This window comes from Ascidiella aspersa, chromosome 5 (assembly GCF_963924565.1).
Source record: "Ascidiella aspersa chromosome 5, kaAscAspe10.2, whole genome shotgun sequence".
Taxonomy (NCBI): Eukaryota; Metazoa; Chordata; class Ascidiacea; order Phlebobranchia; family Ascidiidae; genus Ascidiella; species Ascidiella aspersa.
In genome coordinates, this window is record NC_139451.1 from 21,800,407 (window position 1) to 21,820,070 (window position 19,664).

The window sequence follows — 19,664 nt, forward strand, 5'->3', positions numbered from 1 at the left end:
TTTCAGTTTAGTACGCATAAAATTTGCTAACAGTGAAATCTAAATGTCTTCAACTGATTGCCAAACGACAAATGTCACCTATAATGTTAATCTAGACGAAATTACTTGTAGGCCCAATTGCCCATGCATTACGCAGTATGCTAACCTAGTTTAGCGTTTTAAATGTGACATTATAGGCCAGTCATTCGCTTTAAACTCTGTGACACTTTAGGATTTTAGACCAGTGTTTCGCAAGCTCTTTTAATGGTGACCCAAAGTTTTGCAACGCCGTTCAACAAAATTTGATCAAACAGACGTTTTTAAATGTTTATGTATTTAAAAAATCAGACAATTTAATGCAAAAATGGCGACCTGCAATCGAAGCTTGGATGAAACCGTTAGTTTAGCCAAGAATTACGCTTAAGGTTGAACAGCGCTCTCCAAGAAAAGTTTTACGATTTAGAAAATGAGGACATTAGCTAACACTCCGCTCCCTTTGTTAAGGTATTTTTTTGTCCTTTTGTTAGCAGGTCGTTAACTTGTTGTCCTTTTTACAGTTCTGGGTAAAAACCGAGAAAAATTGCGGTCTTATTTATAGAAGGCGACTAAAGTTAGCTCCCTTGCTTAACGCAGCTCTTTTCCTTCCTTTTCTAGAACAACAGGCCGTTAGCCGGTGTAGTTCTACTAAGTCTTTGTAGCAGTGCCGGGAGAAAACATAGTAAAATCGCGGCCAACTTTATGGAAGGCAACGTCGCCAGAGAATCACGTCCGCTTCTCGCTTGAATATGAGCGCTAGCAGTACGCCGGCCAAACAGCAACACAACCGTACCAGCGTACAGCAGCAGAAATCGATCAGCTTCGACGACCCGGAGCCGGGCGACTTGGAAAGCGAACTCTTGGACGTGAAAAGGGTCAGTTTTGACCAGCGCAGTTTCGTAGACGAACCGCCGGTTGGTTTTTCGACGCCCAAGCCTGAACCCAGAGACAGCGGTGAGATTTTAACTGCAGGTGCAGGTGAAAGTTCTGGCATTGTAGAAACAATCGCGAAAGACCCAGACTTGGAAGTCACCGACGAACAACTTTTAGAACAGCAGGTTGGTTCTTCTATAGAGCAGGAGTTCTTGAACTTGTTTGCCGGTGTAAAAATGTGGAAGTAAAATGGAGTCTATACTCCGTTTCATTTTTAATCAAACGTTTTTTTATGAAAAATTGATTAATTCCTAAATATAGTCAATTAGGCATTTATGGATTCCCTAAAACCAGTTCACGGACCCCCCACCCCCAGGAGTCCATGGATCCTAGTTTAAGAACCCCTGTTCTAGAGTCCCAAACATATTTTTTTTTCTTTTGAACGGAATTTTATTTTGTATACAACAATGCTGTTAATTTTGATTTAAGGCTGAACAGCAAAATATTAAACGATCTTAACATCTGTTGTTTCATTAATTGCTTCTAACTTGCTGTGTTAATGGCGACAATTTACTGAAGTTAAGAGAACACATGTTCATTTATTTAATACAATTAAATATGATCTGACAAGTTAAATGTGACAAATCTGCGATTGTCGGCGACGCCTAATTTTAAACGTAATAAACGCAGACAACTTTGCTAACTAGTAGAAATAAGTTTATTTTGCTTTTTTTACCAACCTTCTATCATTGGTCAAGTTACCATTGTAATTTTGGTAGCTGTTAAAAACGTGGGGCAGCATCGTTTTTAGGAAATGGGATAAGGTTAAACGTTATATCAGCGCAAGGCGCCAGCATTATATCACGATGATGAACTTTTGCGCCGCGAATAGCAAACTGTATGCTGTCTGATTTGTATGCAATCGAGTCTTCCAACCTTCAATAGCTACTTGTTTGCTTTCTTTTATTTCAGCTGTAACAATACTTGGATGGTACCAAATTATAATGGATTTTAGTAGTAAACTCAAAAAAAATATCAAACATTAATCTGTTTTTTAGACGTTAAAAGAAGGAGAAAATCAACCAGAAACAGTCGAGAGCCCGACACAAGATATTCGCGAGGCATTATCCATATCGAGGTAATGACAAGGCGAAATGACAATAAATGTCAATCTTTGCGGTATAAAATCATAAATTTAACTACGTTGGTGCTTACGGTATAAGGCTTTACATATCAAAATAGATATCTATGCGAATATATTTCTAACCCAAGAGGATATGGTTTAGGCAAAAGTTAGAACGATTTTCTACAAGTTAAGGGGAATTACATTAGCAAGGTTTACGTAGCAAAAAAATTAGACCATTCTATTAATATTAAACAAGCTTTCTGAAAAATAAAACCCCTGACAACTATTGCGTCCCATCAAGTGATGCTTAATGTGTTCTGAGTCACATCAACTGAAGATGATACAAGCTCGTATCGAAACGTCTTAATCAAAATGCTGTCGATCTACTCGACCTTTTTGGCTTTGCAATTTATTATCAAGCTACATTACAGATCCGTGCATAGTGTACCCAAAAAACCCTGTTTTTGTAAAAAAAAAAGTTTGATACATCTTATCCAGTCAAATATCACAGGGTTAGCAAACCATTTTTACAAGATATTCCCATACCTAGTATAGTGCAGCATTATCTATCTCCCTTGATCAACACTCCATCCATAATGAAAACCACAAAATTAAAATTAACTGGCTAGCAATTAAAATGTTATATGATCTTAACTCCCGACTTCTCCGTGCCCCCGCGGGGTCACCAATCTTCACAAGAAACCCTGATCTATACGTTATCTTAGTACAATCAAAATATATTAAGGCGTAAAACCCCTTTTTTCGTCAGCAGAACAGACTTGTCGTCGAGGGACTTTCAGTCGTCGTCGGTAACGGGATTGCCAAGTCATAAAGAAGTTGATAGTCCAGTGGTGAGCAATGCTGTTGCGCCTTTCATTTGTTTTTATAGCTTGCAAATTTGAGAAATGGGTACTTAGGTATATCTGTTTAATCCTTTATTTCAATCTATTTCATTTTGCGGTAAATTGTGTTGCTCCAAACATGTCGCCCATGCTTGATTGGAACCAGCGTTGACAAACATTAAGGAAGCATTAGGGAACCATCACAAATACAAAAAAACTTTTAAACAGAAATAAATTAATTTTATAAAGATACCTTTTTTATCATATAAGGAACAAAGTTATTACATACAAATTTTAATTTTAAGGCTCATAACCCGAATCGTCAAAACATGGCATATTCAGCCATTTACAGTAGGCATACAGTGCTAGTTATGTAGGCACAGTTAGCGTTACAGATAAGATTCGATTTAATGTACGTGTATTTCAACAAATTCATCACAGAGTAACATTAAACTCAAAACACGACAACGTTGATAAAATATGTGTCATTAAGTGTACCCCCCCAAACAAAAACTCTTTGTATTTACAAAAATTCAATTGGAAAGTCCGATATTAGGAAAATTTCGGAAGATCCGATCCGATACCAAATGATATCATTGGTAAAATATTCAAAAGTGACTCTATAAAATCAGATGTGTATACCGATATTTGAGTATAGACTCCGATTCATTATTATTAGACATCACTGCATGCAACTATACTAGGGTTTCCATACGTCAGGATTTTTCCTGACATGTCCGCCTCCTACCATTCAGTGTTGAAATCTGCGTCAGGGAGAAACGCTAAAAAGTGTTTTAAAGTCAGGGATTTGAAATACATCGGCAGAAGTTACACACACATTGTTTCCAATTTTTTATAAATCAGGAAATTTGTTTAAAATTGTGCAATTTTTTGCAGCTTAATCTTAGGAATCATAACTCTATTTTAGTTCTTCGTTATGCTCCGGTCCGCCACAACATATTCTGTTTATCAAGCGTCAAATAACTACCCATCAATGTTGTCGAGTAGGCCAAAATGCGCGATGGTGTCTAAAACACTAATTCTTAAAAGTTTAGATGCCTAAAATTGATGTGATTAATTACAGTTTTTTTTTCTTTAAAGTTTAGATGCCTAAAATTGATGTGATTAATTACAGTTTTTAATGTAATTATAATTGTATTGTAATTAAAACAGTTAAGAGAGTAATTGTAATTGAACTGAATTGATGTAATTGATCCAACTCTGCTGGCATCTGGATTCTAGTCACCCCTTCACTAGGGATGTTCAAAGTAGAATCCCAAGGTATTCTAGAATAATAGGTTTCGAATCTAGAATAACGAATCCAGAATAGCGAATCCTAGTATATTTTTATTAAATTATCTAACCTTGGTTTTGTTTGGGGAAGGGATTAATCTTAATCTACCCCACAGGACAGGGCCTACAATCACAGCAATAAATCGCCCAAACAATTTGCTAACATGTGTACATTATTATAAAAAATCTTTTCTTAACAACTGTCATTTGAAGCAGTTATTAGGCTATGTCAACTGTCCAGGTTGTTGCCAAAACTTATATTTTTGCCAATAGTGAGTACAATGAAACACTGCACACAGAAGTCTTAAGCAATTCGGTCCTGTTTTTAAAGCACTGTTGGGTTTTAGTTCTTCTTTTTTGACTAACATGATCTGTTATGCAGTCAAATAATGTACTGCAAAGAATACGAATTACTATTGACATAACGAATTCTTGACAATTACGCTAGGCATAACTGCATAACCTCGCTGAATATCGGCCTAAAGTTGACCTTAAGTAACCCTATAGCGCATTTTATAGACGGCCAGCACGTTTTACAACGTAATATTACTTTTGCAACTTAACGCATTTACGGCAATTGCGAACTCCGCACCAGACATTACACGTTAGTCGCTCGCCCAATAACGCTTGATTGACACTTAATTATTAGACGAACGTTATCGCGAGACGCGGTAATTGGTCGCCCGAAAAAACGCTGACACTGCACTACCAGGTTACATTTAAAGCAAGCACTATATAAATTCGTCTCCGCAGCGACAGGCCAACTTACCACACGCGTTTGTACAATTAGGCGCCCATCTGGATTCGAATCCAAGGATTCGATATTCTACTTTGAACATCCCTACCCTTCACATAACCTCTAACTATTTATTAAAAAAAAAACTATGAACAAATTGGATCAAAAATGTTTTTTGTTATAGTCGGAACACGACTTCGTAGCCCTGGCAAGCCAGCACAGCGGAAGCAACTCGAACGACCGAGACCGAGACTCGGTGACGTCAGGCGAGTCGGCTACGTCACGCCAACGTCACTCGTCGGGCGGCATGGGCGCGAGCGAGTCGAAAGGGCCGGAGCGAAATCTGCCTAGGAATATCATGAGCGAGGAGCCAGCCGTGAGTTTGTCACTCAACTGTGTATAATCGCTCCGTTGTGTTTACTGAGCTGGAATGAATCCATTTTTAAAGTAGAGCATTTTTAATAGCAGTATACTCTAGTAAAGCTAATAATTTTAGGTCGGACACTTTTTTATAGATGTTAAAAGATATACAGGCCTATATATATTTCGTCCGCAAAGGCATCGTCAGAATATCTTAATTCGCAAATGTCAAATTAAAAAAACATCGAGTAATCAAAACGTTACTCTTTTTTCACCACTCAAATCTGCCCCAGACAATAGTCTAACAATTTACTGTTCTTCATTCAGGACATGCTGCTGAACCGCAAAAAGGTATCGCAGTCGGAGGTGACCGGCAACTGTCGGCCCTGGTCCGACCACGTTTACTACAAGCTCTTTATGGACGTGGAGGGCCGCAACGCCACGCTGATGGTGCTCAAGTGCGAGATTAGTTACGTGGACGTCTTCACCGATGAGGAGCACTCCCTCTATAAGAGCCGCTTCATTGGTGAGATTGCTGTTGCAGCCAACAATTACAAACTACATTTGTAGTTTCTATAGCTCGCTGTCATGTTGTTTTAACGCAGTTCATACACGTGTGTGTACAACTGTTCATTCGCTCTTGAGAAGTTATAACAATAATTGGGGGTCTTAAAACTGTTTATTATAATATATTCTATTTGAATAAGAAACTGATGATGCCTTATAGGCGTAATATATATTTCTGTAAGATTTTAAGAAATGATTTTATGTTCTATCTGTTTTAATAAATAAACAGTCTTAAGATCTTTGGATACGAAGACAAGAATCTTTCTTTTGTCCGCGGGAGATCCTTACTTTCTAAAGTGTTTCAGCTTAATAATTGGGGGTTTCCGACATTTTACATCTTATTCCGATTCCCGATATTTTGGACAGAAATTATCTCGATCCAAGCCGATACCAATGACGCCATTACTATTTTCAAACAAGCATGATACATATAATCTAAACGTTCGAGGTTTGTAAGCCGTTTGGCTAAATTTGTTCTGTGTGAGAAAGTTTAGTTATCTCCACTTGTTAGCCTACTATTCTTTTTGATGAATTTACCTTTCAAGATTTAATCGCTGCGTTTTATCGCGAATCAAAGCTGAAACTATCTTAATTTGGTATCGAATCGGCACCAATACTACCCAGTATCGGGCAAAACCGATACCATCGCTCGGCATCGGGTATCGGCTTCAAACCGAGCTTATCGGACATCCCTAACGATAATGGTACACATAAAGGTTGATGGAATTTGAACTCGGAGTGTCCGGCGAGTGTCTATCAATGAGCTCCGGGCTCTGGCCCCCCAAATTCACTCGTCAATTATGTCAGCACTTGTCTTCCAATTTTGTATCCACTAATGAACTTGTGTTTCTACATAATTTCAAAAGGCTGTATAATTATTATTTTTTTTAAACGGGTCACAGGTTTTCTTACGTTGGAAGCCATTTGTGTTTGTTCTTAAACCTACCCGAGAATGAAATTGGGTGTGTAGTAGTAGTATTTTTTTTCAAGTATTTTGCCGTTTGTCGTGAATTATTCGCTTAAAACATAAAATGCATTGAATACCACTTGAATTAGAGAGCGGGTGAGTGAAAAATCTTTACTCTGTACATATACTAATAGTACTCCAGAAGCTTTTATAGGGATTACTAAATCATCGCGCGAGTAAGATGAGAAAATTTATTAGAAAAAATATTTAGGCCTGTGTGAGACCATATACCGGATGTTTACGAATAAGTTAGCCTTGCGTATAGTCAAAATTTAGCTTTCGCACTGCTAAAATCGACACGTTTAACTTGGTGCTCAGTTATTGGGCGTGCCAGTATTGATTTTTGTTGGTAAATTTGTACTTTGAACAATTCATTTGCAAATTAAAAAATTGACTCATAGCGTTTTCCTATGTAAAGAGCACATGTGGCCAATAACCTTTAAACGTGGCGTGTAGATTAGAATTTTTTTTGCTTAACCAATTAAATTGCGATTAATGTAATTAGCATTGTTCGTAGCGCCACTATACAAGTTGCTACTGGGGACAAAAGCTGAAAGAAATACAACGGTTTTAAAGACAACCTTTAACCAGTAGGCGTTCATATTCAAGCGTGATATGAGCTGACCAAGCCGAGTTCATGACTGAAAGCATGAATTGCCAAATAAAGCTTTGACGATAAGATTGCAGGCCCTGGAGAACTTGTTGTTTTTGCAAAATAAAACATGAACATGAAAAAAATGTCTTCGGCAAAGACATGCAAAAAGTGTTAACTGGTAGCACAAGGCTACTCGTGGTTGAACGATCTGCATGAATTTACCAGGAATTGTAAGCTTAGTCCTACAACAACAACCAGACGAAACGATTTTTTGTCACGATCAGTAGAGGCCACGTTGTGATTAACAAAGTGGCACAGGAAGGAAGGGTTATCTGACACCGATCGGATAGAAATTCATGCGAGAACTTAGGTAGTTGGATTTGGCCGAGTTCTAACTGAAAAAATTATATATTTTTAAACCGAAGTACTTTCCTAATGCTGAAGCAAATTATGAATGAATCACAGAACACCTGTTTTACATCTTCACTTTCACAATTAAGACATTTAAAGGGTCCCGTATCTGGTTTGTTAACATCGCACGATTACGTATAAACTCAGACTTTGAATTTAGGCGGAAAAAGTGACGGAGTGGCGCAAATGTTTGTCTTTGACCTGATGAAGGCAAACTGGGAGGAGAAGATCCCAAAGTCACAGGCGATAGAGCTCAATGTGGACATTGTGATGAGTTCTTCCCCGATTCACTACTGCTCCGAAACTCTACTCAATCTTATACAGGTTTGTATTAACAGTTGCTGTCGGGCGTAATGTTATTCAAAACAGCTGCTCTGGTAAATATTTTCGTTCTCCGACGTTTAGACGAACTATACAAGCCGCTTTTTATTGGGTTAATGAAACTGCGTTATACAGGTTTGTGTTGGGTTTAATACCGAGGCAAAATAGATGTTATTTCGGCCGATTTTCTGTTTGTACCATAATATGTATGTGTGTGTAAGAAGTAAAATATGTATGTGCGTGTAAGTAAGGGGACAAGTTTATATATATGTTCATAATAGGTATGTGTCTGCAAGGAGACAAGGATGCACGGGGAATTCCAGGCTTAGGCGACACTTGCCTGTTTTTTTAGGTGTATAGGTTCACATATTGATTGCAATATGACAAGTTTTCCGACCCTGTTAAGCCGTTGTTAACCATCTTTCAAAATATCTAATCTGACAAACAACTGCAACTATAGATGAAAGTAAATAGTTTCTAGAGTATTTTCTTACAATTAAGTCTCAAATCGAGAAACGTTAAACATACAGAAGCCTTTATACTTGGAACACAATGCACGTTTTTTTTAGTAATTTCAATAAAAGTATAAACTCGAATATTATGGCTTTAATATTTTTTTTCTATACTTGCACTCTCGAAAGATCCGCCTCCTTTTAATAAATGAAGGATACGTAAATATCCTTATACGTTAAATCATGACCAAAATACATTAGCCAGTAAATTGCGTTTGATGTTTAACTGTAAATGTGTCTAAGCTTGTTCTGTGCCCCGATTTAGTTAGAGAAGACTTACCTGAAGCATCGCAACTTCGACGGACAACTTAACGTGATGGTGAGGTTCGCGCACGGGTACGGCTGGGACATCAAGGATGATGCTATTAGAACTCGTGTGCATACAGGTAATCATTTCGCGAGTGCTATCGTACTGTGAAAGATACATACATTATATGTGTTCTGTTCACTTACTGTGATCTAGCTCTTCTGAAGCTGCTTTTTAGCCAACGATTGCGGTGTACGTATCATTGGATGTATGGTTGTTTCTTGACTCGCTTCCCTCTGAGCCTGCTGTAGCTCAGTTGGTATAGAGCGACTGTCCCGGTATGGCCCGAGGTCGTGTGTTTGAACCTCACTGGTAGTTTTTCTAGCTTGCCTTTTGCATCATTAATCGACAGATTTGGTGAGTCTGCGATGGTTTTCGATGTGCTATCGTACATCACAGAGTTTTAAATCCTTTGTTTCTCCGCACGAAGCCAAGTTGTTTTCTAATTTTACCCTGTGTATACTGTAGGTCCATGTAGGTCCGGTGCGACTAATAGAAGAAAAACATGGTCCGCCATTATTCGCGAAAAGGAAAAAGAAAAAAATTACTTTTTAATAAAATTTGTTTTGGAATCTTGCAATTAATAGACGTGTCTTTAAAAAAAAACCTAATCAAATAATCGAAAATACCTTTAATCAGAAAACGTAAAAAGATTTTGTTAATCAAAAAATGTACAATGAGTCGAAGTTCGTCTAAAATACTTAAATTAAGTTAAGTCAAGTAATTAAAAGCAGTGACTTGATTCAATTTATTTCAAGTCATTTTGAAAGGTCAAATAAGGTAATTTTCCTCAAACAAATAACGTTAACCTTAGTCATCTAAAACAATGACTTAGGTCAAGCTTAGTCATTTAGAACAATGACTTAGGTCATGCTTAGTCATCTAGAATAATGGTCTCCAACCTTTTTAATAAGCGGCCCCAATTTCAATTAAATGAAATCAGAATGTACATTCCGACCCATTTTGTTTTCAAGTAGGAATAAAAATATTTTAAATAATGCTGGAACTAAGTAACACGAGCGAAAATGCGTAAATAAACACCTTTTCAGAGAACAGTGGTTGCATATGTGCACCAAAATGATTTCACAAAAATTTCAATTTGTTTCAACAGTAAATTGCATTCAGTCTGATGGTTGCGCCTGCATAATGTCCACTAGTTTTTGCAAACCCGGCCCCACTTTGCATAAGCATAACTGCATGTCATGCTTTATTCCCAAGCGATTTACGATGTTTCGTTTTTAATATGCTTATTGCGCTGAATTTTGTTAAACAAAGCCATGTGTTCAAAAGCGGAAGGAGTAGTTAACTCACAAAATTGGATAGGGTCGGGTAAGTTAATTATATCGAAGTCAAAAAGTAAATATGTATTTGCTAAAATCTTTGCAACCTATAACAGGTCTTAGAGCTAGAACAATTTTAAGTTAATAAACAAAGGTTATCTTTGCTATGTATTGGCCACGTTTATTAGTGTGGCGTCATTGTAAAGAAAACATAATACATGAATCATGCTAAAAAACAGAAATATGGTGAGTGGTGGTAACCCCCCAAAATTTTAGGGTACTTTAATTGGTGTCGCGACCCACAGGTTGGAGACCACTGATCTAGAACAATGACTTAGGACAAGTCAGGTCATTGACTTATCTTTAGTAAAGCCAAATCATTGACCTATCTTTAGTCAAGTTAGGTCACCAACATACATCTAAAAACAGTTACTTTAATCAACTTGACGTATCGTTATAGTTAAGTCAACTAATTTTGCCCAAATTACAAGTCAAGTTATTAAAAAGTCAATATAACACTGTTCATTTCACTGTTACTTTTTGACAACACCTTAAAATGCACGCAGGCTTGCGCAACCTGTTTCGGGAGGGCGTCAACCTGGAGGTGATGAGCGCCGACACCATAATGGAGGAGATGCGCGTGGACGGCATCCTTGCCACCGATGACGTGCAAATCAAGCACTACCTTTCCAAACGCCAGGCCTGGACCGGCCAGCCAATCAGATCGCCGGTGAGCGTGATTCAAAAAATGACCGCGACCACATAGCGGTCGTTTAGTCCACAGTAGCGGTCGTTTAGTTTATCGTAAGCCCTCCTGGTCCTTGGAACTATAATACAGCGGCCCTCAACAAACGTGGTCGACCGCTAAGCAACAAAAAACCTGGAGATGTTTAAACATGTTTAGGTCAGTTATTTTATTCGCCAAGTTATAAGGAGCAGATATCATCTATAAAGATACTTATAACTACCTTAGGTTTAGTTTGAAATATGGTGTTAGACTATAGTTGAAGAATAGCCATCTAATTAAGGCAGTGCTTCTCCATCTTTTTTAGCGGCGATCCAAATCTTAAGCGGTTTCACGATGTGCTGTCATTTTTATATGCATGTTTTGATTTGGTTTCTCTCGAAAAATCGTTTTGGTGTGGTAAAAGTGTGGCAGTGATTTTCGATTCCTGTTTATCGCTAATCAAAAAATAACAGAATTTAATTTATCTAGTGTGTCGCAACCTAGACAATCTGCTTCGGAGATTTTGTGCGGTGTGAATTGTTTGTAAACGCAAAATATACTTTTGAACCAATTAATTAGCAAACAAAAATCGCTAGATTTTTAATCAAATCGAAATACTTTTGTCAAGTCACAAATAGTAACTGAGCGGAGCACCGTGAAATTTCTGCCACCTCCGAACCAAAACGAGCAAAAAAACAAACAAAAAACACATTGAGAAACCCCCTGTTGTTCTCTGCGCAGAAATTTCACGGTCCCGCTAGAGGCGCTAGCGAGGCTGCGACCTCGTCGACCAATAGGCGATTGCCACGTGTACGCCACTTGTCCACGTCCAGTTCGTCGTCGGAAGAGGATTACGAGTGTCTGGCCGAGGACGACATGTACCACGTCTATCTATTGGACAAGCTCGATCAGATTTTAGCCAATCAGTATCCGAGCAAGCGCCCAGGTGCCTCCTTTGAAATTCGAATGACGCGAAACTACTTTACGCTTTGGGGGCGTTTGCCAAGCTAGCCGGGCAACGCTTTTGACCTAAATAAACGCAATGGTGTTTTTGCATGGTGAATGCGTTTTCAGTTTTCCCGGGTTTTTGTGTGGTGCTTAAATGATTGTTGTTCTAACTTTCCCTGGTTCATATTTTTTTACATGAAGGACTCCTTTTGCTTTCTGGAGATAATGGAAGACCTCGTCAATTATTATTAAAAAAACGATAAAACTAGAAAGTATGGATTTCTAATCAAAAATATTGGAGATCAGTACCCATACAACAACTTGATGTACTACAGCTGTCGAACGATTTGTTATCAATTGAAGTCAATGAGACGCATATGCTACGGCTTACATAACTTCTCAGGCAAACCATTTGAGGAACGTTCCTCCGACGCCTTTCGTCCAATTTGGTTGTCTGCACACCCATTTGAGAATGATTGCTTGGCTGTGATATATCATTGCGAGTAGCATTGCCTTGTTTTTTGTTTAATTTTCCCATATTATTTACAATTGAAGCTATAGCGCGTTTTCTTAAACAATCGAAGATATAGCGCGTTTTTTTTGCCCAATCTTGCTCGTTAATGAGTTTGTTCATTATCCATTTGTTCGATTTACAGCAAACGGATTGCGTCGCTTTGCGTCTAAATTTGCATGTTTTACTGAAGGAGAGAATTGTCTTGCTTTTGCCTGTCTGTGAATGTTTTGGGTTTTTAATTTGCATACAATCAATCAATTTCCTCCCTACCATATACGTGCAGTATGGCACTTACTTACCCTCGTATGCATGGATAGTAATGTTCTTCTTTTATTTGTTTTGTACGTTAGACATTATAGAGGTAAGTAGTTCGTGTCGACATTAAAATTAAAAGTGGCTTTAGCTTCAAATGATTAAGTAATCAATTATAACTGATTGTTTAAAACACTACATAAAGCGAAAGAAGTGGCATTTAACGTGATTTACATCTTGGGTACAATTAAAATGCTTTGCAAAATTATACACTTTTATTGTTTTAACGTTGATTTGGGGGGCGGTTTAGTAATTTTGTTTTAATACGAAAAATTTTGAGGAATGATTTAAGCAGGTTTACAATAATAGCTATCATTTATTGCTATAGTAGTTACTTGGACTGGTACTTCACTTGCGTAACTACTAACTAATGAACTATACTGACTCAAGTTATCACAACGTTACCTATATGTACAACAGTTCCCACAAAAAAATAGTAGATTGTTTGAGCCGAAAACAGTGGCTTTGTAACATAATCTACTTCTGAAGAGTTTTTTTCGAATTACTCATCGTAACACCACCAATTTTCATTTTTCTGCCGCAGGACGACCCAAGTCGGGACGATCAGACGCCGGCCATAAGCAGCAGCAAAAGGCATCGGCACGACTACGGCTCTGGTGACGCGAGCCGTGACGTCACGCTGACGTCACTGAGCGCGAAGCGCGGCGGCGGGTCGAGCCTGGCGACGATGACCGACGAGTACTACGTGTACCTGCACACGGGCCTGTGGAACATCATCCAGGACACGAAACGCATCCAGGACATACTCAACGAGACGCTGGAGGACTTTTAATTGGACTTATTTAACCGTATTTTTTTCAGGGAGAAATCAAACCCCGTTTGACCCGCAGAGATTTTTTCCTTGCGGCTGCAAACTACAAAGAGACGCCTGGAAAGGCTAGATTTGAGTATTATGTGTTTCGGGTTAGCATTGTCAGGATTGGCGACATACAAATGATCACAAAGGACAAATCATTTTGAAACAATTTTGAGTATATATTTAAAAAAAAAATGCAAGTCTGGTGTCTTGTCCTGTGAAAAAAGCCGACTATTGCGACTTGTGATCAGACAAAATTATAACTGACTGCAATTCGTACAGATCTTGGACAAACTCTTACAATAATACTAAACATTAAGGTTATTGCCGATTAACTTTAAAAATGTATGTCGATTTTGCGCAACATTTCCTGGTTTTCCGATTCTTTCCTTGACTGTCCGAGGACGCTTGACTTATATTTACAAATTAAATTACCACTTATTTATTTCACCACTAGTTCACGTTTTTACTATAAACTCATAACCTATTTATTAGTGACGACCAGCGCAGAAAGCAAGAAAGTATTGGTTTACAAAACAATATGAGTAACCGTGATGACACAATTTAAAAAACCAACAAACTATATTTTTAAGACCTTTGCTTAAAGTGTAAAAGTTTTATTCTGAGATGGATTGAATATTATGTCAAATAAGCAACCAAACATCAAATTTCTATAATAATCATTTTTCCCTGCTAACAAAAGTAGGGAAAATAATATATAATAAACAGGATTTCCGAAATATTCTAATGTACCAAATGTTACACATCGCGCATCAAATTCGCACCAAAAGTGTTGTTTAGGCCAAATGCGGAGTTCCTAACAAATTATTATGCCAAAAGTAAGCTTGCTGAGAAGAAAAGTATGTGTGCAAAAATCGTATAAACTTTGCATCGTTTTATATTTTACAATGTATCGTGCAATACATGCTACTGCAAACCCGCTCTGACAAACAGCTGTAGACGTATTATTTTATTTCGATAAATTTATTTAAATTTGCCATATAAAAACTAAATTGAGTGGCTGTAAAATTTATAAAAGCGCTCATAATTTTGTAATAATTTGTTTTTATTAAAATGCTATTGTTATTAAGCGCTCATATTTTACAGTGTGCAACGCTGAAGTCTATTTAACCTGCGCTTGCAAATTTTTAAAATCGTATGACCTGGGCATTTGTGGAATAAAAGTATACCGTACGCAAAACGTGTGGCATTTCCTGTAAAGAGTCAAGTACAACTTTATTCTATGAAATATTGTTCAATGTAAAGGGTGTGTTTTCGTTTTTTTAACATTTGATGGCATTTGGGAAGATTATAATGGTATAAATTCAACCATTGGCAAAAACATGCTTTTTCAAGAGTAGAAGTAAAAACAAGTATTTACAACCCTTAATTCAAATTAAAGTTAAGAAAAACCGAAAGATAGATTGCAAACGTCACAGTTTTACAGACACGCTTTGACCGACGCATAAGCATGAAAAATTTGTGTGTGTCTTTTTTATGCGAGCGTTTGTCTGCGTTAGTATAAACATCAACAACGTGTCAAGGTGTCAAGTTTTTGCGAAAACCAAACAAAGCAGTGTAGGTAACATTTATTCACAATTGGTCGTAAGTTGCGCAGCAATGACGTGCTGATATAATCTCGAAGTGATTTATGATGATAGTAATTAAATGATCCCATAGGTAGAGGAAGAGATCGGACTTAAACGATTCTATTGGTTATGTATATATATTGTGCGAAAATAGAGCCAATTACTGGTACCCGAACTCTAAATCTAATCTCGTTTACGAGTTGCTCGTGTGCCGCAATTCTACTTCTAATATTTTTTCTATTGTTACCGAATATGTTTATTTGGCTAAAAGCGTTTGTTGTGGTTCTCAATCAAAACAAACTTTTTTGGTCTAAGAAGTGCCAATTTTGGTGTACTAGCTTTTTCCATTCACATTGCAAAGCGAAAACAGCACGATACAATAAAAAATAATTGTGAATTGATTATAAGTAGTTCTATTTCAGATTTCATTTTAATTTATCATTTTCGCGGATGCGGTAATTCCCAACTCCTCTGTACGCTACCGATAGAACATCCCGGATATGTTTTTATGTTTTTTCTTTAAATTAAAATTTGTATTTCTGTAAAGTGCTTGATTTGTGTGCAACGATTGCGCTCAATATTCAGGAGCCTGAATAATAATGGAATGTGTCATAGCCATCGGTTGGTTGCTATTTCCGTCGCAATTGTGGTCTCAAGATAGCGTTATGTTATATGTGTCTAAACGTTTTATCCTTACAGTTCTGACACGTAGGCCTATACACTCTTACAGCAGCAATATTTGACTTTTGTGAGAGACGTGTTAGCCCCAAAACAACCTGATAACAGATTATCAGCAAACTCGCAGGTTGCAAATAGGCGAAATGTCTTTTGACCGAATGGTATTTTGGAGACAATTTAAAAGGGATTAAACCAATAGTATTTGTTATCGACAAGCTAATAAAACAACTAAACCGTATAGTTTTAGTTTTTTTCTAAGCTTGTCAATTATATTGGCTTGCGTAGATATTTTGTTTTAAGTTTCTAATTGTTTGTCGACGCATTTCATCCCCAAATGAAGATTATGTCGATTGCCGTTATCGCCCTTCACAATTGGAGCAGTATATGGTGAGTGCTTTGTTGCACTCCAATTTAGTCATAGGCCTACAAGAAGAAAATTGTCAAAAAGCTCACCAATAGAGTAAAAATTGTATCCACGGTTTTAAAATATTCGATTAACTATCTTTTTGGCGTTTTACGAAATCAATTCAGCCCAAAGGCACTTTGGATTTTGCGCGGGGGAAACGATTTTGCAGCTTGAAATTGGTCGGCTGTAATAAGATTGCTGCCCAAATTTGCGCGGCTGAAATACCGTTGTTGGTAAAATTTGCACGGCCGAAAATGGAGTACTATACTGAAAACCGTTAGCACGACAAAAATTTTGCGCGTTTGAGCGATTTGGGGGATCCCCGCGCAGGCCTTACTTTCCAACCTGGTGCAAATTATGGCAGGTAGCCTATAGGCGCCATAAGACTCAAATTATTCAAAGAATTTCTGTTAAATTATACTATAATGCTGCTATTTCGAATAATATGCGAATCATTTTAATATGCCTATAAGGCGTAACGTACAAATGTGTATACACACACAAATGTGTATACGGTCGTGAGTTCGAACCTCAATGCAGGCTAGTTGTTTTTCTAGCCTATCCTGCTTGCATAATTGGTCAACATATTCGGTGAGTCTGCAATGGCTTTCGATGTACGTCTACTTTTGAATTAGAAATGTTGCCAGTTCAAAACAAATAAACGCAACGTGTTGCGTTTCGCACGATATGACTGTTTTTGGGCTCCTTTTTTTGTCGATCAGTTTTGTTTCCAAACAACGTTTTTTATAGTTTTTAAGGTTAATTGTCTTATGACATCACGTTATGACGTTACCTTGTGACGTCATATTTAAAAATCCCGGTTGTTTACTAGATTGGATCCCAGAGGCGTACCCGGGGTATTTTGCACCCGGGGGCCAACTATAAAATTGGCGCCCCTCCTCCATGTTTAATCACATTTTCTATTACAGTAACATAATATAAAATAGAACACTGTATTAAAAAAAGAAGCAGCCTCATTTTGGCATTTATAAGCCTTATTTTGGCGCCCTATACATTGGCGCCCGTGGACATATGTACCCCATCGCCACTGGGTATAGCCAAACTGCCACTTGTCAACATGTTTTTCGTGGGTGTATTAAGTATCATCAAAGATTCATTCTCCCCCTTTGTGTTTTGGCACTATTGTGCGTCTCGCTTGTGTTTGGTTTGACCCTTTCGTGTTATTAAAAGTTTGTGCATAATTTGACTATAGTCACTATACTAGGTTTAAGACGATGATCACTAGTTATATTATAAGTTGAAAAAAGATGATGTGGAATGTAAGGGAAAAGATTATGTTGAATGTAACCCATTTTTGGTTTTACGTGTTTTACTTTTACCTAAATCGATTTTCCGACTTTTTGGTAAATAAGTCACAGCGTTGCAGGCAAGTCAATTCTGGCTTATATATCTGTCATATATTTAGGAAAACTACTTCAAATTAATTGAATAATAAAATGCAAACTTTAATTATTCCTCTATCGATCAAACAGATAACCTCTGTACAACAGTTGTGCAGGATCTCGGCATTTTTAATAAACTTTTCGCCAATTTGGAGCGAAACTATTGTGTCGCCTATCGTCGAACTCACCTTGAGCAGACAAAATAATAGTAGAGCGACTATTGTTACAGTTCCGTTAGCGCCGTCCGCCGGCAATATCACTCTGTCTCGAGCGTAATTAAATCCGATTTGCGTCTATAGTCTACTGTAAGAGTCGTGACCTACATTGTGAAATTTAATATTGCGCCCATTACTTACTCGAAATCAAAAGCACACAAAACAAACTATCATTTTCGGCGCAATTTTCTAATACTCTGTCCTCATAGCGATTTCCGCTGTTTCTTTTGTGTCCAAAAACGGAGAATAAATGATTAAATCAGTATTTGTGTTTCTTTTGTATGGGGCTTTTCCGTAAATGATTTTTATCTAAAGCAGTGGTTCTTAAGTTTTAAAATGACGTGTCCCCTTTTCAAGTGTTTTTTAAGCGTCGCGACCCCAAATTTTTTCTAGATTACAACAATAAACAAGTTAGCAAAATGTTTACTTTTGTAAAAAGACTGTTTCAAGATTTGGCAGAATGTCCGGATTTACGCCATAAGCATGCACAAGTACTGCATTAGTTAATGGATTTTTGCGTCACAAGGACTTTTTTATCGCAATTAAGGAGAGGGGTTGGTAGCCGAGGTCGCATATACGGGCGTTTATGTCGGGCGGTTGTTGGTCAATTAAGAAAAACAAGTTGTGCGCTTACAACGTAACAATGGCAAATTGTTTTTCTGTAAACTCGCAATGAAACTTAAACAAAACAACAAATGACCACCGTTCATGCATTCAATGAAATTTAAAAAAATTGGAAGAAGTTACTTCTCTTCCAGGGGATTTTGATTCGCATAAAGTTGTACCGGACAAAATGTTACCATGTTGGACAGCAAAATGCGCGAACATAACAAAAGCCGATGTATGAAAGTCGGTTTGTAGCCATTTAGGTCTTTAATAGCGTGAAAAATTGAGCTCGTTTCGTGTGCGGACTTCCTGGTTTTAAAGTTGGGTCGCTCTCTTTACGAAAGGAAACTCTCGCGGAATCAAAAGCGCTTTCCATTCTGCCAGAGGATCCCCTGCTGTTCCTGCAGCAAATAGCGTACTTTTCAACGATTTCAACTTGATACAATGCCTTTTTCCCAAACGCAGGGAGCGAACGTAGTTACCACCTACCTATAAGACGCACTACACTTGCACATGTCATGCACTGACTACTACAGTTGATGTTGCCAATCTACAGACTTGGTGCATGTGCAGGTTTAGCGAATTTGTAGGTTTAGTTTAAATCTCATGCGCACCTGTTAACAGCTACGTCACTGTATTTCGTGTAGTGTCACCTGAAAATGTAATTTCAGTCGACTAAAAACTTCTTGCAGATTTTAAAAGCTCTGAATAAAATGAGCTGTGACGTTGAACAGCACGACGACAGCACGTGTAAGTGCACCTCCCGTTAGGTGATTCCCCAGTAAATTTCCAATTATTCACTTTATTGTGACTGTGTTGTGACTCGAATTTCATTTTCCCAAGTTCCCGTTGCCAAGCAAGTTGATCTAATGAAACGAGAAATGCAGAACCTCTGCTTTAGCTAAAACGCAGATGAACCTTTGCTAGTGTGTCTTGCAGGTTACTGTTTGGCACTGGCCTAATATCCTATCACGGCGTTGAAACAATTAATTAGGCAAGGCACAAAATTTTGGTTAGGTTGTTGGTTAGTGTTTGGATGAGGATGGGTCAAGTATTATTATTTAATAATATTGCTCAACTTACTCAAAACCAAACGCTAACCAGCACCCTAACCCAAATAATGTTCACTGTGGTAGGATTCTAGACCAGCGCCTACTGTTTTATTAGTGCAACTATATAAGTATGTATATCTTGCTCATGTTGCAATAACCGCTTTAATATTATTATTTTTTTCAAAAGCCTAT

General features: G+C 37.7%; 1 protein-coding gene across 1 annotated transcript; it reads left to right on the plus strand.

Moving 5' to 3' along the window:
• Nucleotides 1-641: 641 nt before the first annotated feature.
• Nucleotides 642-14,707, plus strand: LOC146145399 (uncharacterized). Its single transcript, XM_083389921.1, has 9 exons — nt 642-1,073; nt 1,947-2,026; nt 2,787-2,865; nt 5,070-5,261; nt 5,573-5,771; nt 7,946-8,109; nt 8,884-9,004; nt 10,772-10,935; nt 13,251-14,707. Exons 1-9 carry the CDS (start codon nt 765-767, stop codon nt 13,497-13,499), a joined length of 1,557 nt encoding a protein of 518 aa, XP_083246047.1. The 5' UTR covers nt 642-764; the 3' UTR covers nt 13,500-14,707.
• Nucleotides 14,708-19,664: the final 4,957 nt, after the last annotated feature.